We start from the raw sequence: 27,065 nt of genomic DNA on the forward strand, positions 1-27,065 counted from the left end.
TGTTTTAAAATTGTTTATTATCCCTCCTTTGGTTGTGTGAGGAGGTGAAGGGTATCTACTGACACCTACATCTTTGTGGCAAGCTCCCTACCTGGTTCTTAATAATAGTTTCTATGTCCTTTTTCACACTGTTATAGTTCTCACTAAGATCTTTGTAACCCTAATAAGTTCCTTACAAGTTCTCACTAAGTTCCTTTAGCATCCTTACAACCACTTTTTTAAACCTCTGTGTCTTTAAATTGCTTGCTTCAATTTCACTTAGCTCCTTTTCTAGGGATACCTCCCTTCCTTTCAGTTGGGGGTTGTTTCTTTGTTTCTCTGTTTTGGGTGACTTTTTTTGTTTGTTTCTATGTATTAAATTGATCTGGTTTGACTCCCTGACTTCATGGGGTGGCCTTCTATGGTAGGAGTCCTGTGAAACTCTGTGGTTCATTCTCCTTGATCTCGTGAGCTGGATGCTCTAGGGATGCCCTTTATGCAGTTTACGTGAGCTCTTTTATTGTTTTCGGGTTTTGGTTGTTGTAGGCTCATGTGTTTGTGGGTCTTCCCCTTTGGCTGGCTGACAGAGTCTCAACTCCTGATGTCTTCTGTGCTGTCATAGAGGTGCATAAAGGTGGAAAGAGACTAAGAATGTTACAAGAAAGAAAAAATGAGTATGAGATGACTAAAGGAAAGAAAAGTGATTTTTAGAGGATAGAGGGAGGAGAAACAGTAAGAGTAATGAATAGAAACAAGAAGAAGGGGAAAAGATATTTACAACAAAAATAAGAAAGAGGAGAAAGAAGACAAAATGGTGTAAGAAAAGGAAAGAGTAAAATATGAGATTTGTAATAAAAAATAGTGAAAAAATAGGAAAAATATGAAGAAAAATGTTAAAAACATATGCAAAAGAAAAAAGGCATATAATGAAAAAGACTGAGGTAGTGTTTGTCTCAGCAGAGTTTGGTGCTTGTCTGCTGGTTTCTCCTTTTGGATACGCCTCTGGTTTTCTGAAGCTAGTGTAAGCTGATGTCAGATGTTTTCCCCATGTAGCTCTAGGCAGCCTGTTTGGAGCTAAAAGCGATTCACATTCTGTGGTTGTCTCCTCCATGCTTGGCTGCATCCAGGGTGGTCCTCACTGCACTGTGTTGCTGGCTGTTTATCTGCGCTATGCACAGGGTTGGATCCACTAACCGCAGAAAGCAGCATAGTTACCTCTTCCACTGGTTCCTGCCTGCTGTCCTTCCTTTAGTGTAGCTGCTGCCCTGTCTGTTTCTGAGAGGGCTTCTGGTCAAATTGGGAGAGCAGGACCCCTGGATCTCCTGTGGAAGGTGCCATTGAGACTTCAGGGAAGATGGTGGATGTGTTCACACATCTGAGTCTGTCCCAGATTATTTCTCTGAATTCTGCAGGGTGAAGCCCCTAATAGGGTAGCAGGTGGGGCCTCCAGAGCCAAGAATTTGGGTCTGATGGTGCTCCTAGGCTTTCCTGTGAGGGGGAAGTGTTGTTGTCTTCTTGGCAGGGGATAAGGTGCAGGTTGGGGGAAAGTAAGAAAGATACTGGCTGCAGCAAGCAGGATTTGAACGGGTGTGGCAAGGGGAATCCCAGATTGGGTTAAGTGGCTTACAGAGGCTGGGGCAAGTGGGTTTTCCCACAGGATGGGGTAATTGTTTTTACCCTGGGAGGGGCTTGTTCTTCTCAAGAAAAATGGCTGCTACAGTATGGTGTTTTATCCCAGCACCAGGAACCCAGCAGCAGGTCCCCTATGGCTCTCCCCCACCTGCCCACTCCTGATTCTCCTTGCCCCACTGTAGACAGTGCTGCCCTCCCTTTACCTGAGCCAAAGGTGAGTGGCCAGGAATGTGAGTCCTGTGTGTTAGCCCCTTATAACAAAAGAAAGGGAAAAAAGGAAAAAAAGGTGGCTTTCTCTCCAGTGGGATCCATCTTTCTCTGTTAGGCAAAAGAAATCCATGGCCTTTCATCACTAGGTGCTTCATGGGTGGGTGATCCCAACACTGGTGCTCATACTTGGGAGACAGGTCTGAGGTCCAAGCCTCACTCCTCTCTGGGGGAAGCTCCCTCAGATGTGCGGCTGCCTCAGCCACCACCTGTAATATTGGTGCCGGCCGCTGCCTGTAAAAGCAGTGCCAGCCCCTTTCGAGTCCCTACCTTGGTTAAGTACCTCAGTTGTTTATTTTGGGTGGATAGTCCCCTCTTTATTTTTATTTTCAGCTTGGTTCTGGGAGGCACTGTGAGATAAACTCTCCTACTCCACTGCCATCTTGCCACCAGCTGGTGTCATTTTTTAATAAAGTAAAGCATATGACCAAATTTCACTTTAAACATAGAAATCATGAACTTTTTTAAAAAAAATATTATTTTGTCCTACATTAAAGTATTTATTATATTATTAATTCTGAAAATAATCTAGAGGGCAAAGTGATGGTTGATAGAGATATTATGGTATATGAACTTTCAAATAAAGCAATACATTTTTCTAAAAGTTTAGGTAAGTTGTCATTTTAAATATTTCACATTACAATTGACGATGTCAAAATCCATGTATGTAACTTTTTTTCCTATGTAAAATAAGTGTTTCTTTTGGCAGGACTGTTTCCTCTTTGCCAAAATACTCTGCTGGACTAGAACTACTTAGCAGGTAAGTATTTTCATTTAAATAAGAAGATTATGCTTCTGACTATTTTATTGTCTAAAAATATTTTATAATCTGGCAGGTAGAAACCTTAAAACAACTAAATTTTATCTGAACATGATGATTGGGAATATTTATTTCTCTGAGGGGCTTTTACTTTTCATGGGTTAGTACAAAGGCCATTAAGACTTTGAGCAGATTGATCAGTATTGTACTTACTAGTCAATACTTGATTACAGGTACTTATTATGCTCATAGTTTCTTTTTCACAAGAAAGTCTTTTCTCTTTAGAACTAATATTGAGTTAAAGAAAAACCATTTTAAATAGCAGATCTCTAAATTGTATTTTTTAATAATAAAAATTGTGATAAAATACACATAACATTTACCATCTTAGCCATTTTTAAGTGTACAATTCAATAGTGTTAAGTACATTCACACTGTTGTGCACCCAATCTCCAAAACTCTTTTTATCTTGCAAAACTGAAAGTCTGCTTGTTAAACAACAACTCCCCATTGTCCTCTTCCTTTTCCTTCCCTTCCCACTCACTCATCTAGAGCAATTTCCAGTCCTGCAAGCTCTGTACACAGTAAGTGCCCTGTTTAGGTCTACCATTTTTATCTTTTATACCATATTTTTAGTGTACTTTTTCTATGTTTAGATGCACAAACACAATTGCTTTACAGTTGCCTATAGTAATTAGTATAATAACATTCTGTACAGGTTTGTGTAGCCTAGGAGGAATAGGCTATATCATATAGTCTAGGTGTGCAGTGGACTATAACATCGAGGTGTGTGTAAGTACACACCTGTTAGCATGATGACAGAATCGCCAGTGACACATTTCTCAGAATACATCTCCATTGTTATGTGACGCCTGACTGTATACCATATTGTTCCTGTGCGTTCATCCTTTACTGGCCACTTGGGTGGCTTCCACCTTTGGCTATTGTGAATAATGCTGCTGTGCATACGGGTGCACAAATACTCCTCCAGACCTGCTTTTAGTTTTTTTGGGTATTTACCAGAAGTGAAATTACTGCATCATATGTTAATTCTATTTTTAATTTTGTAAAGAACTACTACACTATTTAACATAACAGCTGTTACTATTTTACATTCCCATAGCAGTGCACAACAGTGCCCTTTTCTCCACATCCTTACCAAAACTTATTTCTTCAGTTTTTTTATTTATTTCTTTGTAGATATTATGATTGGTGTTAGGTAGTATCTCATTGTGGTTTTGATTTGTGTTTTCCTAATGATTGAGGATGATGATCATCATCTTTTCCTGTGCTTATTGGCCATTTGTGTATTTTTAGAAAAATGTATATTCAGGTCTTTTGCCCATTTTTAGATAGGGTGGTTGTTTCTATTGTTGAGTTTTAGGAGTTCTTTACATATTCTGGATATTGATCTTTTATCAGATACATGATTTGCAAATATCCTCCCCCTTCTGTGAATTGCCTTTTTATTCTGTTGATTGTGTACTTTGGTGCACAAGTTTTTAATTTTGATGGATGGTCTAATTTATTTAATTTTTTCTGTTGCTGTTGCCTCTGCCTTTGATATTATAACCACGAAATCACTGGCAAATACAATGACATTAATCTTTCCCTCATGTTTTCCTCCAAGAGGTTTATAGTTTTAGTTCTTATATTTGTACTTTTGATCCATTCTTAGTTGATTTTTGTATATAGTTTTAAGTGAGGGTCCAGCTTCATTCTTTTGCCATGGATATCCAGCATTTCAAGCACCATTTGTTAAAAAGACTGTCCTTTCCTTATTGAATAGTCTGTGTACCCTTGTCAAAAATTTTATGACTGTATATGTGAGGATTTATTTCTGGGCTCTCCATTTTATTGATCTGTATGTCTGTTTTTATACCAGTACCATACTGATTTGATTACTATAACTTTGTAGTAATTTCTGAAATCAGGAAGTGTGCGTTGTTCAACTTTGTTCTTTTTTTCAAGATTGTTTTTGTTGTTTAGGGTTTCTTGAGATTTCATACAAATTTTTGAATGGATTTCTTTCTACAACAAAGAATGTCATTGGAAGTTTGATAGGGATTGCACTGGAATTGTAGATCACTTTGGGTATTAATGACAGCATTTTAAGAATATCAAGTCTTTCTATCCATGAACATGGGATATTTTCCATTATTTTGTCTTCTTTCTTTCATCAGTGTTTTGTACTTTTTATCATTATAGTCTTTTACTTGTTTCATTAATTCCTAAATTCTTTTTTGATGCTCTTTTAAGTGGAATTGTTTTCTTTGTTTCTTTTTTTTGGATTGTTCATTGTTACTATATAAAAATGTGGCTTAGTTTGTGTGTTGATATTTCTAGTCTGCTTTGCTGAATTCATTTATTAGTTTTAACAGGATTTGTTTTTATGGAACCTTTAGGGTTTTCTACATATAAGATAATATTGTCTGCGAACATTTAAAAACAAAAAACAACCAGAACTTCCAGAAATATCAAACTTTACAGAAGTCTGTCAACCAAGGAATTGAAGAAGAAACATTCATCCAGACTGGTAGGAGGGACAGAGATGAGTAGCCAGGGAGGACAGGATATGTGGTAGGCAGCACCTGGAGGACTAGGTGGGCCAGACTTTGGCAAGTGGACAAGGGCAGGCAAGGCAGCACGAGGCAAACCAGGAGGTCCCACATTTGTGTACAGATAAACCGGGAGGAACAACTGGGGAGAGAGACAGACCGTGCAACCCAGGGTTCTAGCACAGGAAAATAAAACCTCAAAACCTATGGCTTTAAAAACTTGTGGGGTTTCAGTAGCAGGAGAAACTCCCAGACTCACAGGAGAGCTTACGGGAGAGACCCATGGGGTCCTAGAATGTACGCAAACCCACCCACCCAGGAATCAGCACCAGAAGGGCCCAATTTGTTTGTGGGTAACGGGAGAAATGACTGAAAGCCAGCCAAGAGCTGAGCAAGCAGCATTTATTCCCTCTCTGACCCGTCCCCCATAGACAGCGCCACAGTGCAGCAACATGGGTTGCCCCATCCTGGTGAGTACCTAAGGCTCTGCCCCTTACAATGTCACAGGTGTGCCAAGAACAAAAAATATATGGCCCAAATGAAAGAACAGATCAAAGTTCCAAAAACAGAACTAAGCAATGAAGGGATAGCCAACCTATCAGGTACAGGGTTCAAAACACTGGTGATCAGGATGCTCACAGAATTGGTTGAGTATGGTCACACACACACAAAGAAGAGAAAAATTGAAGGCTAGGCAAAGTGAAATAAAGAAAAATATACAGAGAACCATCAATGAAGGGAAGGAAACCAGGACTCACATGAATGATTTGTACCAGAAGAAAGAAATAAACATTCAACCAGAACAAAATGAAGAATCAAGAATTCAAGAAAATGAGGAGAGGCTTGGGAACCTCCAGGGCAACTTTAAACATTCCAACATCTGAATCATAGGGGTGCCAGAAGCAGAAGAAGAGCAAGAAATTGAAGACTTATCTGAAAAAATAAAGAAAGAGAACTTCCCCAGTCTGGCAAAGGAAACAGACTTCCAGGAAGTCCAGGAAGCTCAGAGAGTCCCAAAGAAGTTGGACCCAAGGAGCACACACCAAGGCACATCATAATTAAGTTACCCAAGATTAAGGATAAGGAGAGATTCTTAAAAGCAGCAAGAGAAAAAGAGTTACCTACAAAGGAGTCCCCATAAGACTATCAGCTGATTTCTCAAAAGAAACCTTACAGGTAAGAGGGGGCTGGAAAGAAGTATTCAAAGTCATGAAAAGCAAGGATCTACATCCAAGATGACTCTATCCAGCAAAGCTTTCATTTAGAATGGAAGGGCAGATAAAGGGCTTCCCAGGTGACGTCAACTTCAAGAAGTTTATCATCTCCAAGCCCTTATTATACGAAATGTTAAAGGGACTTATCTAAGATAAAGACACAGATCAAAATTATGAATAGTAAAATGACAACAAACTCACAACTATCAACAGCTGAACCTAAAACAAAAACAAAAATGAACTAAGCAAACAACTATAATAGGAACAGAATCCCAGAACTGGAGATCACATGGAGGGTTATCAATGGGGAGGGGAGAAGAGAGGAGAGAGAATGGGGGAGAATGTACAGAGCGTAAGAAGCATAAGTGGTTAGTACAAAATAGATAGGGAGATGTTAAGAATAGTATAGGAAATGGAGAAGCCAAAGAACTTATATATTTGGCCCAGGGACATGAACTAAGGGGTGGGAGGATGCTGGTGGGGGGGGGGCAGTGTGCAGGGCAGAGGAGAATAAAGGGAGAAAGAAATGGGACAACTGTAATAGCATAATCAATAAAATATACTTAAAAAGAAAAAAAGTATTGTCTGCGAACAGATACAATTTTACTTCTTCCCTTTCAGTTTGGAAGCCTTTTGTTTCTTTTTCTTGCCTAATTGCTTTGGCTAGATCTTTTAGCACTATGTTGAACAGAAGTAGCAAAACTGGGCATCTTTTTCTGATTTTGGAGAAGTGTTTGATCTTTCTCCATTGAGTATGATGCTAGCTGTGATTTTTTTTTCATATATTATTTTTATTATGTTGAGGTAGTTTCTGTTGCTACTTTTTTTTTTCAGTTTTTAACCATGAATGGTTATTAACTTTTGTTAAATGCTTTTTTAGCATCAAGTGAGATTATCATGTTTTTTCCCCTTCATTTGGCGGTTGGGTGGGAACCAGTTGTTCATGATGTATAATCCTTTTAATATGCTGCTGAATTCAATTTGCTAGAATTTTTGCATTAGTGTTTATAAGAGATATGTGTCTGTGGTTTTCTTGTGTCTCTGTCTGGCTTAGGTATTAGGGAAATGCTGCCCTTATAGATTAATTAAGAAGTGTTCAGTTTTTTGGAAGAGTTTGAGAAGGTTTAGTATTAGTTTTTTATACGTATGGTAATATCCATGAAGCCATCAGGTCCAGAGCTTATTTAGGGGAGATATTTAAAAGTTTTTTTTCAGTTTTATTGAGATATAATTGAGATACTTCATTGTATAAATTTAAGGTGCACAGCATAGTGGTATGACTTATATCTATTGTGAAATGATTACCACAATAATTAAGTTAGAATCCATTATCTTATACAATAAAAAGAAAAAGGAAAAAAAAATTTTTGTGATGAGAACTCTTAAATCCTAACAACTTGCATATAAATCATACTGTAATATTAACTATAGTTATCATGTTGTATATTACATCCCTAGCACTCATCTTATAACTGGAGGTTTGTACCTTTCTATTACCTTCCTCCAATTTCCCTTCCTCCTATCCCCTCACTGGTGGTAACCACAAGTCTGATTTTTTTCTCTGTAGGTTTTTTTTTTTCCTATTTCACATATAAGTGATATCATACAGTATTTGTATTTCTCTATCTTACTTCATTTTGCATAATGCCCCCCGGCCATCCATGTTATTATAAATGGCAGATTTCCTCATTTTTTATGGCTGAATAATATTCCATTGTATATCTGTACCACAGCTTATTTGCCCATTTATCTGTTAGTAGATACTTAGGTTTTTCCCATATCTTGGCTATTGTAAATAATGCTGCTTTGAACATAGGGGTTCAGATATCTTTTTTGAGTTACTGTTTTATTTTCTTTTGTAATATTCCTAGAAGTGGAATTGCTTGGTTATATGGTAGTTCTAGTTTTAATTTTTTGAGCATCTTCCATACTGTTTTTAATAGTGGCTGAAGCAGTTTATAATCCCACCAACAGTGCACAGGTTTCCCTTTTCTCCATGTCCTCACCAGCATTTTCTGTCTTATCTTTTTGTTGATGGCCATTCTAACAGGCAAGGTAATATCTTAATGTGATTTTGATTTTCATTTCCCTGATTTTCAGTGATGTTGAGCATCTTTCCATGTGCCTGTTCACCATTTGTACAATATTATCTTCTTTCGAAAAATGTCTGTTCAGGTCTTTCGCACATTTTAAAATTGCATTATTTGTTTTTTTTTGCTATTGAGTAGTGTGAGTTCCTTATATAATTTGGATATTAACATCTTATCAGATATATGGTTGGCATATATTTTTCCTGATTTTGTGGGCCTTTTACTTCATTGTTTCTTTTGCTGTGCAGAAATATTTTTAGTTTGATGTAATCCTAGTTGTTTATTTTCTGTTTTGTTGTTCATGCTTTAGGTGTCATATCCAAAAAATCATTGCCAAGATCCATATTAAGGAGCTTCTTTTTTATGTTTTCTTCAAGCTTCATGGTTTCATGTCTTATATTTAAGTCTTTAATACATTTTCAGTTAATGTTTGTGAGTAGTGTAAGATAGGGGTATAGTTTCATTCTTTTCCATATGGCTATCCAGTTTTCCCAACATCATTTATTGAAGAGACTATCTTTTGTCCACTGAGTATGTTTGGCTTCCTTGTCAAATATTAGTTGACCATATAATCTTAGGTTTATTTCTGGCCTATCAATTCTGTGCCATTGATCTGTTTGTCTGTTTTTATGTGAATACTGTATTGTTTTGATTATGATAGCTTTATGACACAGGTGGCAAACACAAGGCCCATGGGCCAAATCCAGCCCTCCACCTCATTTTATCTGGCCAGCACCTTGTTTCTACATGGTGGCAGTGTTGAGCTCCTTGCCCCTAGTTAAGGAGTAGTTACATTTATACAGTCCTCAAATTACATTTGGCCCTTTGAAGGCAACTGCAAGGCTGACATGGCCCCTGGTGAAGATGAGTTTGACACCCCTGCTTTATGATATAGCTTTGCATTAGCAAGTATGATGTCTCCTCCTTTTTCTTCTTTCTCAGGATTGCTTTGACTATTTAGGGTCTTTTGTGATTCCTTATAAATTTTAGGATTCTCTTTTCTACTTCTGTGAAAAATGCCATCGGAATCTTATGGGGATGACATTGATTCTATAGATGACTTTTGGTAGCATTGGCATTTTAACAATATTAATTCTTTCAGTACATGAACACAGGATATATTCTATTTTTTGTTTTCTTTGATTTCTTAAATCATTGACTTGTTGTTTTCAGAGTAGAGATCTTCCACCTCTTTGGTTAAGTTTATTCCTCAGTTTTTTATTGTTTTTAATGCTATTGTAAATGGGATTATTTTCTTTATTTTTTTCAGGTAATTTGTTGTTAGTGCATAGAAACACTGCTGATTTTTCTATGTTAATTTTTTATCCTGCAACTCTACTGAATTTATTGGTTAGGTCTAGTACTTTCTGGTGGAGTCTTCAGGATTTTCTATATATAAAACATCATATGCAAATGGAGACAATTTTATTTTTTCATTTATGTTTCTTATGCTTTTTATTTCTTGCCTGATGACTCTGGCAAGGAATTCTGGTATTAAGTTGGTTAGGAAAGGTGAGAATGTGTACCTTTGTCTTATTTGTGATCTGAAAGGAAAAACTTTCAACTTTCATCATTGAATATAATGTTAGCTGTGGCCTTTATTATTTTAACATACATTCCTTCTATACCTAATTTATTAAGAGTTTTGTAATAAACAGATGTTGGATTTTATCAGATGCTTATGTCTATTAAGATGATCATATGATTTTTTTTCTTCTGTGAATGTGATATATCACACTAATTGATATGTGGATGTTGAGCCACCCATGCATCTGTGGTATAAATCCCACTTGATAATGGAGAGTTTCTTTTGATGTGCAGCTGAATTTGTTTTGTTAATATTTTATTGAGAATTCTTGCATCTATCAATATATTCAGGGATATTGGTCTGTAATTTTCTTTTCTGATGGTGTCCTTTTTTTTGCCTTTGGTATGAGGGTAATGCTGGGATCATAAAACTAGTTTGAGACTGGTACTCCTTTTTGATATTTTTTGGAACAGTTTGAGAAGGTCTTACATTAACTCTTTTTTAAAATGCTTGATGAAATTCACTAGTGAAGCCATCAGATCCTAGACTTGTCTTCATTGGGACATTTTTGATTATTGATTCAACCTTCTAACTAGTAATTGGTCTGTTCAGACTTTCTGTTTCTTCCTGACTAAGTCTTGATAGTTGGTATGTTTCTAAGCATTTTTTTTTAGGTTGTCCAGTTTGTCGGCATATAGTTGTTCATACCAGCTTCCTTTGTATTTCTGGGGTGTTGGTTGAAATATATTCTTTTTCATTTATAATTTTGTTGATTTGAGTCCACTCATTTTTTAAAAGATTTTATTTTTTTATTTCTAGAGAGAGGGGAAGGAAGGGGAAAAAAGAGGGAGAGAAACATTGATGTGCAAGAGTAACATAGATTGGTTACCTCTTGTATGCCCCCAACTGGGGACCTTGCATGGAACCCAGGCATGTGCCTTGACTGGGAATCAAACTGGCAGCCCTCTGGTTTGCAGGCAGTGTTCAGTCTTCTGAGCCACACCAGCCAGGGTGTGTCCTCTCTTTTTCTTCCTTGGCAAGTTGAGCTAAAGGTGTCATTTTTCTTTATTTTTTCAAAGAAACAGCTTATAGTTTGGTTAATCTTCTCTGTTGTTTTTCTGTTCTCTGTTTCTTTTATTTATGCTTTGATTTTTATTATTATTTTTCCTTCTGCTAGCTTCAGTTTTGTTCTTTTACTAGTTCTTTAAAGCATAGCATTAGGTTGTTTTGGGGGGTCATTCCTTTTTAATGTGGGTGCTTATTGCTACAAATTTGCCTCTTAGAATTGCTTTAACTGCATACTTTTTGGTATGTTGTGTTCCCATATTTTTGTTTCACTGTAACTTTTTTTGTCTTTTAATTTCTTTTTGATGGTTCTATTCATATTTTCTGTTGGTTTGGCTTTCAGTCTTGGTAGGTTTTGTGTTTCTAGGAATTTGTTCATTTCATCTAGTTTGTCTAATTTGTTGGCATGCAGTTATCTACAGTACTCTCATAATTCTTCTTACTTCTGTAGAATTAATAGCAATGCCTCTCTTTTTCTTTCTAAAGTTACTTGTCTTATTTTCTTAGTCTAGCCAAAGGTTTCATTTTGTTAATCTTTTGAAGAATCAATTTTTGATTTTGTTGATTTTCTTTATTATTTTTTTAATTAGTTACTTAAGTCATGATCTCATGGATGTTTAATTTTTTTAATTTTAAAACTTTTTTTAAAAATTGTGTTTATTTTTGGAGAGGGGAAGGAAGGGAGAAAGAGAGGGAGAGAAACATCAATGTATGGTTGCTTCTTGCACCCCCTACTGGGGACCTGGCCCACAACCCAGGCATGAGCCCTAGACTGGGTATTGAACTGGCAACCCTTTGGTTCACAGGCTGACACTCAGTCCACTGAGCCACACCAGCCAGTGCTAATATTTTTAATTTTATTTATTTAGTTTTAGAGAGAGAGAGGGGAAGGGAGGGAGAAAGAGAGGGAAACATCAATATGAGAGAGAAACATTGATTGGTTGCCCTCCACATGCACCCCAACCAGGGACTGAACCTGCAGTCCAGGCATGTGCCCTGACTGGGATTTCAACAGGTGACCTTTTGGTTTGAGAGAAGATACCCAGTCGAGCCACACCAGCCAGGGCTGTTTGTTTAATTTTTGAGTTATAACCCATTACTATCATTTATTGTAGTGTTCAAGTTTTCCTCAACTTAGCCATTGGAAGCCCCTTCAAGTTGATTTCTGTGTCCTTGCAACATATCCCCATTATATTTTGAGCTCTTTGTTTTTGGACACCATAGGATGTTCCAGGTTCATCTTTAGATAGTTTTTTAAATATTTTAAAGCATGAAAGCCCTGACTGGCGTAGCTCAGTGGATTGAGCATGGGCTGCAAACCAAAGTGTCACAGGTTTGATTCCCAGTCAGGGTACATGCCTGGGTTGCAGGCCATGACCCCCAGCAACCACACATTGATGTTTCTCTCTCTCTCTCTTTCTCCCTCTCTTCCCACTCTAAAAATAAATAAATAAAATCTTTTTAAAAAGCATGAAATTTTACTTTTTTTTGCATTTTGAATTACTTTTTTCTATTCTTAGGTATGAAGATACATGGGCTGCACTTCACAGGAGAGCCAAGGAATGTGCAAGTGCTGGAGAGGTAAAGAATTATTAGCTAATCTTATACTTGTGGAATATGCTAGTTTTTAGGAAATTAAATTTGTAATTGTATTAAAATGTTTTTGCAGAATAACTGAAATTGAATTTAGCAATTGATTATGAAACTTTCTAAATAAGGTACATTTTTCTATCAAGTAGCTTAGTTAGGCTTAGGAAGTTATGACTTTTATTCTCAAGTCACAAGTGAATACTTGGGTTATCTAAGTATAATGTTTTGAATTTGAGTCTGATGCCTTTGCATATGTAAGTAAATTATAAGGTGTAATTCTTTTTACACACTATTTAATATTTTGGTACCCTGGCCTCACTTGGCTGTAACATTGTGTCATACACAAAAAGGTTTGCAGGTTTTATTCCCACTGAGGGCACAGTCTTAAGTTGCAGGTGCAATCCCTGATTGGGGAATGTATAGGAGGCAACCCATCAATGTTCCTCTTTCACATCGATGTCTGTCTGTCTGTCTGTCTGTCTCTTACTCTCTTCCTTTCTCTCTCTTTAAAATCAATAAACATATCCTTGAGTGAGGATTTTAAAAAAGAATTTCTTATTATTTGGCCAAAAGCTTAACTTTGCTCAATCTATCTAAAATCACTGATTTCCTGGATTGGGCCAAGATGGTGGAGGAGTGAGTGGAAGCTACACTAACCTCCTCCCAGGACCAAACATAATTACAACTAAATTATAGAAAAATCATCCTGAATAACCAGCTGAACACTAGCTGGAATTCTTTTTAGAAGCCTTATAATCACAGACAGAAGGAGCCACTTCACCACAGTGAGATAGGCAGGGAGTGTGGAGGAGGTGTGAGAGGGCTGGCTGAGCTCCCACAGGCAGCAGCTGAAGTTCTGGAGGGATATTTCAGCAGCTAGGGGGTTCTCCCTGAGAAGTGTAGGTCTAAATCCCAAGCTGGAATCCCCAGCCTATGGCACCAGAACCAGGAAAGGAACCCAAATAACATAAAGCTGTGAAAAGCAACAGGGTTTCTGTCCACCAGGGAGAGATAGCTGGAGATTCAGAGAGTCTCTTAAATGGCCAATGCACAAAATTCCATTTGCAGTCACTTACCCTGGACTCCAACAGAGGGAAGATAGAGTGGACTAGAGATGTTTGAGGAGAGTCTGGGGGTGTTGGCTCTGGGAAGAGAGCCCAAGGAATAGCCACCAGGATCTCTGTGCTAAGTCATTCCCCATACTGCAGGTGCTATCTTCCCCAGGTAGAGCACTCCTCTATGAATGGCGTCAGCCTGAGGCGAAGCAATAGTCCCACCCACAGGAATTACTCTGCTCCAACCTATGGAGCTTAAGCCCTGCTGCTGAAGAGTATAGCTGGAAAACATTCACTAATTAACCTTATAGAAATCCTATAGGCAGAGACAGATTCTTCGGATTCTGAGACTTTAGACCCTCCCTCTGGCCTGGTGCTTGTAAGAGCTACCCTTGCCACACAGCCTGGTTCTTTCTGCCCAGGCCCAACAGAGGGAGCCACATGCTGTGGATCACTGATAACTACAAACAGGTTGCCCAGGGCCAGTCACAGGCAGAGTTGCTATGTAATAGGTAGACCAAAGTCTTCCTAATCTACCTATTCCATAGAATAAAAACAAAGAGGCAGCCAAAATGGGAAAACCAAGAAAGAGGCCCCAAATGAAAGAACTAGAGAATTCTCCAAAAGAACTGGATGAAATAGAGGCAAGTGATTTATCAGATAAAGAGTTTAGAGTAATGACTATAAGGATACTCAGCAGCATGAAAAAAGACAGGAACCATAAAAAAGGACTAGTGAGAAATAAAGAATGCAACATCTGAAATAAATAATCACTGGAAGGAATAAACAGTAGGTTAAATGAAACAGAGGACTGAATCAATGGTTAGGAAGATAAGGTAAAAAAAACACAAACAAAGCAGTAAAAAGAAAAAAGAATTTTAAAAAATGAGGACAATGTAAGAAACCTTTGGGAAAACATGAGGCATAACAACATCTTCATCATGGGAATACCAGAAGGAGAAGAGAGTAAGCAAGGGACTGAGAACCTATTTGAAGAAATAATGACTGAAAACTTCCTAACCTAGTGAAGGAAAAAGACACACAAGTCCAGGAAGCTCAGAGAGTCCCAAAGAAGTTGAACCCAAAGAGACCTGTGCCAAGACATATGATAATTAAAATGGCAAGGCCTAAAGACAAGGAGAGAATCCTAAAAGCTGCAAGAGAAAGGCAAGTAGTTACATACAAGGGAGGACCAGTTAGACTGTTTTATGATTTCTCAGCAGAAACGTTTCAGGCCAGAAAGGAGTGCCATGAAATATTCAAGGTGTTGAAAGCAAGGTCCTACAACCAAGCTACTTCACTCAGCAAGACTACCATTTAAAATTGAAGGAGAAATAGAGATTCCCAGACAAGAAAAAATTAACCCCACACCAGTACTGCAACAAATGTTAAAGGGCTTGCTTTAAGAAGAAGGAAAAAAAAAAGAGAAAGAAAAAAGAGAAAAAATAGTTTAACAATAAAATGGCACTTAATACTATATTTTGCCGTGTATAATGCACACCCACGCTTTTGGCCCAAACTTTAGGGGGAAAAAACTTTGGTTTAATTTTTTAATTCAGCTATTTATTTATATTTAGATACTTGTTATTTTTAATTATAAAGGAATTTTAGCATTCATTTTTTGAAATATGGTACAAGAAATTTTATGTAACAGATAATTACAAAACACAAGAATAGCTACAAGGTGAAAGAAATTTTATGTGCAGGTAACTAATACCCATGTATAATGCACATCCTTATTTTTCTCTCAAAATTTGGGCAAAAAGGTGCACATTGTTATACGGCAAAATACAGTACATATCTATCAATAATCACCTTAAATGTAAAAGGCTTAAATGCCCCAACCAAAAGACATGTGGTAGCTGAATGGATAAGGAAACAAAACCCATTATATATGCTGCCTCCAACAGACCTCAGATTAAAAGATACACACAGACTAAAAGTAAAGGAATGGAAAAAGATATTTCATGCTAATGGAAAGGAAATAAAGCAGGGGTAGCAATATGTATATCCAAATAGATAAAATAGACTTTAAAACCAAGTTCATAGTAACAAAGAAGGATACTACGTAATGATAAAGGGAACAATCCAACAAGAGGACATAACTCTAGTAAACATTTATGCAGCAACATAGGAGCACTTAAATATGTAAAGCAAATTTTGATGGACACAAAGGGAGAGATTGACAGAAATACAGTCATAGTCATTGATTTTAACACCCTTTTGACTTCAATGGATAGATAAACCTTCCAGACAGAAAATCAACCAGGAGACAACGGCTTTAAACAACACACTAGTTCAGCCCCGGCTGGTATAGCTCAGTGGATTGGGCCTGTGAAGGGAAGGGTCGCAGGCTTGATTCCCAGTCAGGGCACATGCCTGAGTTGCAGGCAAGGTCCCCAGTAGGGGGTGTGCAAGGGGCAACCACACATTGATGTTTCTCATTTCTCACCCTCTCTTTCCCTTCCCCTCTCTCTAATAACAAAATAAATAAAATCTTTTTAAAAAACACACTAGGTCAAATGGATCAAAAACATCAATTTTTTTCAGAGCATTTCACCCTAAAGCAATTGAATATACATAATTTTCAAATGTACATGGAATATTTTCTACAATAGACCGCATGTTAGGACACAAAACAAATTTTAATAAATTGAGGAAGATTGAAATCATATCAGATATCTTCTCTGACCACAATGCTATGAAACTAGAAATCAATCACAAGAAGAACACTGAAAAATACACAAAGACATGGAAGCTAAGTAATATGTTATTAAACAATGAATGGGTCAACAAAGAGATCAAAAAAGAAATCAAAGATACCTTAAAACAAATGAAAATGGAAATATAGCAATCCAAAATCGGTGAAACACAGGGAAAGCAGTCCTAAGAGGGAAATTCGCAGCATTACAGGCCCATCTTAAAAAATAAGAAAAAGCTCAAATAAACAATCTCACTTTACACTTAAAGGAACTTAAAAACAACAACAACAACAACAATAAAACAAAGCCCAGGTGAGTAGAAGGAAGGCAGTAATGAAGATCAGAGCAAAAATAAATGAAATAGTCTTAAGAAAACACACAAAAGACAAATGAATTCAAGTGCTGGTTCTTTGAAAAGATAAGCAAGATTGACAAACCTTTAATGAGACTCATCAGGAGAAAAAGAGAGGAACCAAATAAATAAAGTCAGAAATTAAAAAGGAGAAATAACAACTGACACCAAACAAATGCACAGGATTGTAAGAAAATATTATGAACAACTATATGCCAAGAAACTGGACTACCTGGATGAAATGGATAAATTCCTAGAAACATACAATCTTCCAAAACTAAATCAGGAAGAATCCAAGAATCTGAATAGATAAATTACTCCTAGTGAAATTAAAGCAGTAATCAAAAAACTCCCAACAAACAAAAGCGCTACAGATGGTTTCACAGGTTTCAAAAAATTCCAGAGAAGGGGAGGCTCTCAAGCTCATTTTACAAGGCCAGCATTATCCTAATACTAAAACCAGATAAAGTTACAACAACAACAAAAAAGAAAATTGTAGGTCAACATCCCAATGAATATAGATGCTGAAATCCTCAACAAAATAATAGCAAACCGAATACAGCAATGTGTCAAAAAGAACATACACTATGATCAAGGGGGATTTATTGCAGGAATGCAGTCTTGGTACAACATTCACAAATCATTAAATATGATTCACCACGTAAATGAAATGAAGGATAAAAAACACATAATTATATCAATAGATGCAATCCAGCATCTATCTTTTTATAAAGCATTTTATCCAGCATTTTTCCCCCAGCATTTATCTTTTGATAAAATCTAGCACCCACTTCTGATAAAAACTCAGCAAAGTCGGAATAGAAGGAACATACCTAAACATAATAAAGGCCAAAAATACAAATCCACTGCTAGCATCATACTCAGTGGGCAAAAACTACAAGCATTCCCCTTAAGACAGGGAATAAGACAGTGATGTCCATTTTCACCTCTTATTTAGTGTAGTACCAGAAGTGCTAACCACAACACTCAGACAAGAAGAAATAAAAGGCATCCAAATTGGAAAGGAAGAAATACAACTGTCTTTATTTGCAGATGGCTTGATAATGTACATAGAGAATCCAAAAGATTCCACCAAGAAACTACTAGAACTGATAAATGAATTCAGCAAAGTAGCAGGATACTAAATTAACATCCAGAATTGCATTTTTATACGCCAGTACAAGCTAACAGGGAAATTGAGAAATAATCCCATTTACAATTGCTTCAAAAAGAATAAAATACCTAGGAATAAGCCTAACCATGGATGTAAAAGACCTGTACTCGGAAAATTATAAGACACTGAAGAAAGAAATTGAAGGAGATACAAATAAGTGGAAGGACATACCATGTTAATAGGTAGGAAGAATTAACATCATTAAAATGTCCATACTACCCAAATCAATGTGTAGATTCAATGCAATTCCTATCAAGATTCCAGTGACATATTTCACAGAACTAGAACAAATTTTCAAAAATTTATGTGAAAACACAAAGAGCTTTGCATAGCAACAGAGATCCTGACAAAGAACAATAAAGTTGGACGAATCACCTTACCTAGTTTCAAACTATAGTATGAGGCCATAGTCAAAACAGCATGGTAGTGGCATAAAAGCATAGCTCAGTGAAACAGAATAAAAGCACAGATATAAACCCATATCTTTATAATCAATTAATATTCGATGGGAAGCAAGCACATACAGTGGGCTAAAAACAGTTTATTCAATAAATGGTGTTGGGAAAACTGGACAGATACATGCAGAAAAATGAAACTAGACCACCTTTTTGCACTACTCGCAAGAATAAATTCAAAATGGATTAAAGACTGAAATGTTAGACTTGAAACCATAAAAGTCCTAGAAGGAAATATAGGCAGCAAAATCTTAGACTTACCTTGTAGCAACATTTTATCAGATATTTCCCCCAGGCAAGGGAAACAAATGAATACAAAGTAAATGAATGGGACTTCATCAAACAAAAGCTTTTGCAAAGGAAAGGAAATCAACAAAATAAAAATAAAACCCACAGAATGGTAGAACATATTTGCCAATACATCTGATAAGGGGTTAATATCGGTCTATGAAGAACTTATAAAACTTAACACCAAAAAAAACCCCAGTCAATATAATTAGTAAATGGGCAAAGGATCTGAATAGACACATGCAGCTGGCCAATAAACATGAAAAGATGTTCAAAGTCACTAATCATCACAGAAATGCAAGTTAAAATCACAATGAGATATTATCTCATACCTGCCAGAATGACTATCATCAATAAATCAGCAACCATCAAGTGCTGGCGAGGGTGTGGAGAGGGGAGAACCCTTTTGCACTGTTGCAAATTGGTGCAGCCACTGAGGACAGCAGTATGGAGATACCTCAAAAAATTAAAAATGGGTCTGCCTTTCAACCCAGCAGTCCCACTTCTGGGAACATAAGAAGGAACCCAAAACACTAATTCACCCCTATGTGCTTATTGCAGTGCTTATGTTATAAAAGAACATAAGCACCCCTATGTCTATTGCAGTGTTACTTACAATTGTCAAAATAACGGAAGCAGCCCAAGTGTCCATCAGTAGATGAGTGGATAAAACAACTATGGGGCATTTACACAATGGAATACTATTTGGTCATAAAAAAAAAGAAAAGAAAATTTTATCCTTTGCGACAGCATGGATAGACCTGGACAACCTTATGCTAAGTGAAATAAGCCAGTCAGAGAAAGACAAATACCATGATTTCACTCATGTGGAATCTGATGAACAAACTGAATGAACAAACAAAATAGAGACGGACTCATAGATCAAGAGCAGATGATAGCTGGGACAGGGGGTCAGGGATAGAGGATGGAGGGGTTGAGCAAAAGGGAAAAAGGACACATGGACATGGACAACAGTGTGATTGTGAGGTTGGGAGGGTGATATAAGGGGACTAAATGGTAATGAAAAAATACAATTAAAAACTTGAAAAGACATTAAAAAACTAGGTTTGGAAGGTTCTTATGGGATACTATTATTTAAAAAAATAAAACATTTTTTAAAATTACTAATTTCCTTAGTAAATAAGGAATTTAAATTCCTTAAATAAATAAGGAATAAATAAGTAAAAAATTTCAGAGGCTCATTCTTAATTCACTTAGAAGAAAAATTATTTTCTAGCCCTGTGTATAGAGTGTATAATGAATAAAAGGGATTTGTAATTAAATTACTAGCTTTGTTAGCCAAGATCAAGTACTCTGTGCTATTGATGTCAGTCAAACTTTACATCTTTCTAAAAACACTTGTGATTCTAACTTTAAATTAATTTAGACTGACTTTCTTTACCCTTTACCTAAATTAGTGAAGCTGTAATAATTGTAACAGAACAGAGTAAGACATGAAATTTTAGACATTAGTGTTTCTGTGAGAAATTATTGGAAAGTGGGAAACGTAGGTTTTTGGCCAAAAGGTAGACTAGGTACTTTGAAAAGCTCTATGGATATAAAACACTTAAATGATAGAGAGATTTTTAAAAATTTGTAATGTAGTAAGCTTACAAAAGTTAAGGGAGGTCCTAAAGTGCCAAAAAAATGAAAAGGGAACTCAAGTCAGAATGGCTAAAAAACAAACATGGAAACTGGGGTCAAGTACTAAATCAAAAGCTTTAGAGACTTTACGGGGATGTGAGACCTTGTCTTTGGGGAGCTGAATCTGACTCTTGCAGAGAGCTCTTAGGTCTTTGAAACGGCTGCTTCCCTCAGTGAAAGGTTATGCTAGGAAAAAAAAAAAAACCTGTTGGCCAAAGGAGGTGATAAGGAAACCTGTCTTTATGACTACTTGGAATAAATGTAGTCTCCTTTTTGGATTTGTTACCATAGTCTTGGCCTCACATAAGTGTGGGGCTCTAATTTACACTTCCTGCATGATTAGGGAACTAGTCACTACATTAAAAAATTAAAGGCCCACAGATGACTGTGTTCCTTGACACCCATCAGATACAAACAGAAATTCTACATGGATAAAACTTGGTAAACCTAGGCCTGTCAAGATTACTACAAGTTAATTTCTTACCACCACCTCCAAAAAAATTAGCAAACACAAATATATTACCAAAAGTTTGAGAATCGCTAGAATCAGAGTAAGATTTAGAGCTATGGAGGACTTTAGATATTGCACTGTTAGATATAGACTAATAAATGGATATATACAAAGTTTTTTATTTTTATTAATATATTTAATTCCTCACTGTTACTAACAGAATAAACCCAAATGTTTTAGTATGATAACTGTTTCTTTTTGTTGTTGTTGTTACAATTGTCCCGCCCTTTTCCTGTTGCTCTCCCCCGCCCTTCCCACTCCCACAGCCAATCCCCGCCTTCCTTTGTCTATGCGTGAGTCTTCTATTCATGTTCCTTGAGTTGCCCCTTCCCCTTCTTTCTCCCTTATGCTTCTCCCCTCTGGTCACTGTCAAATTGTTCTTTATTTCCATGTCTCTGGTTCTATTCTCATTTGTTTTGTTGATTGGGTTCCCCTTATAGGTGAGATCTTATGATATTTATCTTTCACTGCCTGGCTTATTTCATTAGCATAATACTCTCCAGTTCCGTCCATGCTGTCATGAAGGGTAAGAGCTCCTTCTTTCTTCCTTCTGCATAGAATTCCATTGTGTAAATGTACCACGATTTTTTGGTCCACTCATTTAGTGATGGGCTCTGAGGCTGTTTCTAGCACCTAACTGTTATAAATAACACTGCTATGAACATTGGGGTGCATAGATTCTTTTGAATTGATGATTCAGGATTCTTAGGGTACAGTCCCAGCAGTGGAATCTCTGGGTCAAAAGGCAGTTCCATCTTTAGTTTTTTTGAGGAAATTCTATACTGTTTTCCACAGTGGCTGCACCAGTCTGCATTCCCACCAACAGTGCACTAGGGTGCCCTTTTCTCCACAACCTCACCCACACTTGTTTGTTGATTTGTTAATCATGGCCATTCTGATTGGTGTGAGGTGGTATCTCATTGTGGTTTTAATTTGTAACTCTCTGATGGCTAATGATGTTGAGCATTTTTCATGGGTTGGAGAAGTGGCTGTTCAGGTTCTTTGCCCATTTTTCAATTGGATTGTTTGTTTTCCCGGTGTGTAGTCATGTGAGCTCTTCATATATTTTGGAGATCAAACCCTTATCTGAGGTATCATTGGCAAATCTGCTCTCCATACAGTCAGTACCCTTTTCATTTTGTTGATGTTTTCTTTAGCCATGCAGAAGCTTTTTAATTTGATGTAGTCCCTTTTGTGTTTTAAAGAGAGAAAAGAGGAATTAAACCTGAATAAAGAATAAGACTATGAAACATGACTTTAAAAAGTTATTAAAATTAAAAACCTGAAGGATGTGGTTAACAGCAGTTATTTATGGTTGAAGAAAGAATATAGTGAGGTAGAAGATAAAGTCAGTTAAAAAGCATCCTCAAGATAAGAAATTGGAATGTATGAAAGAGGAGTTAATAGAGAAGGTCTTTAGGTTGAATCAGGTGAGGTCATAAATATTGGACTAGTATTTATCTGTAAAATTACAGTTTCATATGGGCCATCTTTTTTTTTAAAGATTTTATTTATTTTTAGAGAGGGAAGGGAGGGAGATAGAGAGAGAGAAACATCAATGTGCGGTTGCTGGGGGTTATGGCCTGCAACCCAGGCATGTACCCTGGCTGGGAATCGAACCTGCGACACTTTGGTTCGCAGCCCGCTGCCACCGTCCCCAGCAACTGCACATTGATATTTCTCTCTCTCTCCCTCCCTTCCCTCTCTAAAAATAAATAAATAAAATCTATATAAAAAAGAGAAACTTCTAAAGAATGTATTTTAGGATAAATTAAAATGATTTTGGAAGCTAGCTCTGAGATATAGGAAGGAGTAGTGAACAAAGGAAATGGAAAACCAAAAATAAATATAACCAGATGACTGTATCAGTTATCTAATTGGTGGGATTAAAAATGATAGAACAAAAGTACTGGATAACAATAGCATGTAACCTGGTAGGCATGTTATCAGAGTTAAAGGATTCTAAGTCCTTGCATCATTTACAGAGAATGTATAGATATTGGCTAACCTCATATTTAAAGTTAAATATGCAGGGCAGAATTTCAAGGGTAATCTATGAAGAACAAAAATAGCATCATCTGTCATTTAACTTCAATAATCAATTTCTGAAACTCAGATGTTCTGTGCAAACACTAACCAGGAACCTATTTCTTATCTTTTAAATTTGATAAGTTACAGTATGTTACATGTCAACCCGAAACTGTCAAGCAACCTTCTTATGTATATTTAAAACTAGCAATATGTCTCCAGTCTATGAGTAGTGGGTAGCAATCTGTTAGGATGCAAGATGCTTAAAACTTTTCTGATTACCAAACTCTTGATCCAGTTATTAACAAACAGTTGCTTTGTGGACAGTAGTGTGGTCTCTCAACACTAGCAGCACGCAAGGTGTGTGTGTCCTTTATGGGTATACTTGTCATACTGTTGTGTGATTATGGTGTTCTAACAGTTGTATTTGAAACATAATTTGAGAATCTTCTCACACATTGCTTTGAAATGTGTATCAAGCTGCCCACAGATGCTCAGTTGGTTGCACCGTCTTTCTGTTCAAAGGTTGTGTGTGTCGTAGGTTGGATTCCTGGTCAGGGCATATACCTAGGTTGTGGGTTTGATCCCACCAATGGATGTTTCTCTGTCTGTGTTTCTCTCTAAAATCAGTAAACATGTTCTTGGGTGAGGAATAAAAAATGATAAAATAAAATGTGTATCAAGCTTAAATTTAAAGTTTTCCTATATGAATAATAGCTAAAACTTTGTATTGATTTGTATGTGTTCTGTGGATGCCAGTTGAAAAACCATAGGCATTCTGCCTCAGACACATTCTTCATTGTATGGCAGTATTGGCAAAAAAAATTCAGCAATGCCTTACAAAAAAAACCCCAAATATACCGGATTTATGTCAGGATTAAAAGGTTGGTTTGGCATTAGAAAATCTTTTAAATGCAATTGACCATGTTAACACATTAAAGAAGAAAAATATGTGATCAGCAGATGCAGAAAATACATTTAGTAAAATTAAATATCTATTCAGAGTAAAACATTTAGCAAGGTTTTAATAGAAGATAACATCTTTATCCTGATATCTACAAAAACCTGACATTTTTGACTTCCTAAATATTTAATGTGTTGCTAAATCTGCTTGTTCTTATAATTTGTGTTTGCAGGCAGTAATTCTTTTGTGTAGATAGTAGGTTTTGTTTCTTCCCTTCCAATGTATACAACTTTCATTTCTTCTTAACTTTTTACACTGAGTAGAACCGCCACTATAATGTTGAATAAAAGTAATTGAAAACCTTAGTTCAGGTTTTAGTTCCATCATACTTAAATGTAAGAGGGAAAACTATACCTATTTTAGAAAATAATAGAAGACCTCAGGGTAGAGAAATGTCTTAAGACATAAAAGCACCAACCAGGAATACAAATATGTATAATTTTTATCAAAGCTTCTATTTATCAGACAACACCATGAAAATATAAAGCAATTCACAGAAGAGAGGACAGGTGTTCAGAATATATGAACAACCCCTACAAAACCAGTAAAAACAAGACAGTAACCCAATAGAAAGGCAAGCAAAAGATAGGGCCTGGCATTTTACAGAAGAAAACATATTCAAACTTGATTAGTAATCAAGGAAATACAAATTAAAACCACAGATTTATGCTCCTTAGATTATCAGAAATTTAAGCCTTGAGTTTCTGTGCAGACAATTACTATTTCCAGAAGACAGTTTTGTTTCTTCCCTTGGAAGATATGTGATGAACAACTAGAACTAGGGAGTGTAAATCTATTGGCACAATCACATTAGAAAAAATGAGTTGGCAAGAAGTAGAAGTTGAAGTCTCACATATCTTTCAAACAATTCCCCTTCCTAGGGATTTTTCCAGAGTATTGTGTCCTAATTCTTCCCCTGATAATATTGGTATGGTGTACAATTTTGCTGGTAATGTTGGCATGATAGCATGTATTTACTATGTAATATATAGATGAGGCTACTTACAGTCAGATGATTAGGCTGGGGAAAATCTAGTTACCCCAAGTCCTGTAGAGCCACTCTGGGAAAGGAGAGTGATACCTTGGCCAGATCTCTAACTCTCATGTGAAACTTCACGTTTGTACCAGGATCTGTACAAAGATGTAGATTTGTACAAGATGTTGTAGCAGGTTCTATTGAAACTTAAGACAGTCCCAAAGTCCACCTACAGAATAATTCAGAATATTCTTTGTAAAATCAAATACCATACAGCCATGAAAATTAGTGAACTACCACACCTACATTTATCAACATGGATGAATCCCTCAAACAGTGTTCAATGAAGACTATATGCTGTAGAGGATCTCTAATAAAAACTATTCTTTTGGTTGAAAGAAGTATTTCATAATAAAATAAGTAAGGAGAAAGAATTTCCTGTAAGATCTGTTGTTGAATTTATGCTCTTTGGAGAAATTTTTTTCATAGTTGAGTACTTGGTTATTTTAAGATCCACATCTAATTAAAAAGTACCTCTGTGGATCTCCAGAAATTTAGTACTGGACTTTAAAAATGAAAAAGATTAAAGCCCTCTAATATACTGTTGAGACATATGTAAATATTTAAAATGTCTGTCTTTAAACTTCCAGCCAAGATGGAGGCATAGGAGACACACTGTGCTTCCTTGCACAACCAAAATAAGAACAACAAAAATTAGTAACAAAAAAAAACAACCAGAACTGACAGAAAATTGAATTGTATGGAAGTCCAACAACCAAGGAGTTAGACACATTCATCCAGTCTGGTAAGAAGGGCGGAGTTGGACCACCAGGTGGAGTCGGGTGCCAGGGGTTGTGGGGGGAGAGGGATCACAGCAAAAAAAAAAAAAGTGGTGGCTTGCGGACCCTGGCGCACAAGGCAGTGGCTGACAGACCCCATGTGTGGGTTGGCAGTGGGCAGACCCAGTGAAGTGCGCAGGGCGGCTAGCTGACCAAGCAGTCCCACATTTGCACACAGACAAACCAGGTGAAGCTGGGGAGCAAGACAGACCTCGAAACCCAGGGCTCCAGCACAGGGAAATAAAGCCTCAAAACACCAATTGAAAACACCTGTGGAGGCTGAGGTGCAGGGAGAGACTCCCTGCAGCCTCACAGGAGAGTTTATTGGAGAGATCCACAGGGTCCTAGAATATACACAAGCCCACCCACAAGGGAATCAGCACCAAATGGGCCCAGTTTACTTATGGGAACTGACGGAAGGGACTGAAATCTGAGAGAGAGTGAAGCAAGCAGCATTGTTCCCTCTCAGACCCCTTCCCCACATACTGCGTCACAACCCAGCAACTGGGTTGCCCCACCCCGGTGAACACCTAAGACTCTGCTCCTCACTACATAACAGGTGTGACAAGACAAAAAAAAATGGCCCTAATGGAAGAACAGATCAAAGTCCCAGAACAAATACTTTTAGGTGATGAAGAGGTAGCCAACCTATCAGATGCACAGTTCAAAGCACTGGTGATCAGGATGCTCACATAATTGGTTGATTTTGGTTGCAAATTAGATGAAAAAATGAAGTCTATGCTAAGTGAAATGAAGGAAAATGCACAGAGAACCAATAGTGATGGGAAGAAAACTTGGACTCAAATCAATGGAGTGGACCAGAAGGAAGAAAAACAATCAAACAGAAAAGAATGAAGAAATAAGAATTCAAAAAAAATGAGGAGAGGTTTAGGAACCTCCAGGACATCTTTAAACATTCTAACATCTGAATTATAGGGGTACCAGAAGGGGAAGAGGAAGAGCAACAAGTGAAAAAGTTATTTGAACAAATAATAAAGGAGAACTTTCCCGAATCTGGCAAAGGAAATAGACTTCCAGGAAATCCAGGAAGCTCAGAGAGTCCCAAAGAAGTTGGATCCAAGGAGGAACACACCAAGGCACATCATCATTACATCACCCAAGATTAAAATGAAGGAGAGAATTCTAGAAGCAGCAAGAGAATCAGAAGACAGTCCCATCAGACTGTCAGCTGATTTCTCCAAAGAGACCTTACAGGCAAGAAGGGGCTGTAAAGAAGTATTCCAAGTCATGAAAGGCAAGGACCTACATCCAAGATTGCTCTATCCAGCAGAGCTTTCATTTAGAATAGAAGGGCAGATAAAGTGCTTCTCAGATAAGGTCAAGTTCAAGGAGTACATCATCACCAAGCCCTTATTATATGAAATGTTAAAGGG

The 27,065-nt window shown here is 37.0% G+C and overlaps 1 protein-coding gene across 2 annotated transcripts in view; it reads left to right on the top strand.

The window, feature by feature from the left end:
* The window catches only part of DTNBP1 (dystrobrevin binding protein 1), a 184,511-nt gene that overhangs the window by 16,662 nt on the left and 140,784 nt on the right, over window positions 1-27,065 (top strand). The window contains exons 3-4 of one of the 2 annotated variants that reach the window (XM_028511673.2): window positions 2,588-2,638; window positions 12,614-12,674. In XM_028511673.2, coding sequence (XP_028367474.1) covers window positions 2,588-2,638; window positions 12,614-12,674 — 112 coding nt within the window. The remainder of the gene's footprint in view (window positions 1-2,587; window positions 2,639-12,613; window positions 12,675-27,065) is intronic. The other variant, XM_036026483.1, reaches the window with a different exon arrangement.

The sequence above is a fragment of the Phyllostomus discolor genome, chromosome 5 (genome assembly GCF_004126475.2).
Source record: "Phyllostomus discolor isolate MPI-MPIP mPhyDis1 chromosome 5, mPhyDis1.pri.v3, whole genome shotgun sequence".
Lineage (NCBI taxonomy): Eukaryota > Metazoa > Chordata > Mammalia > Chiroptera > Phyllostomidae > Phyllostomus > Phyllostomus discolor.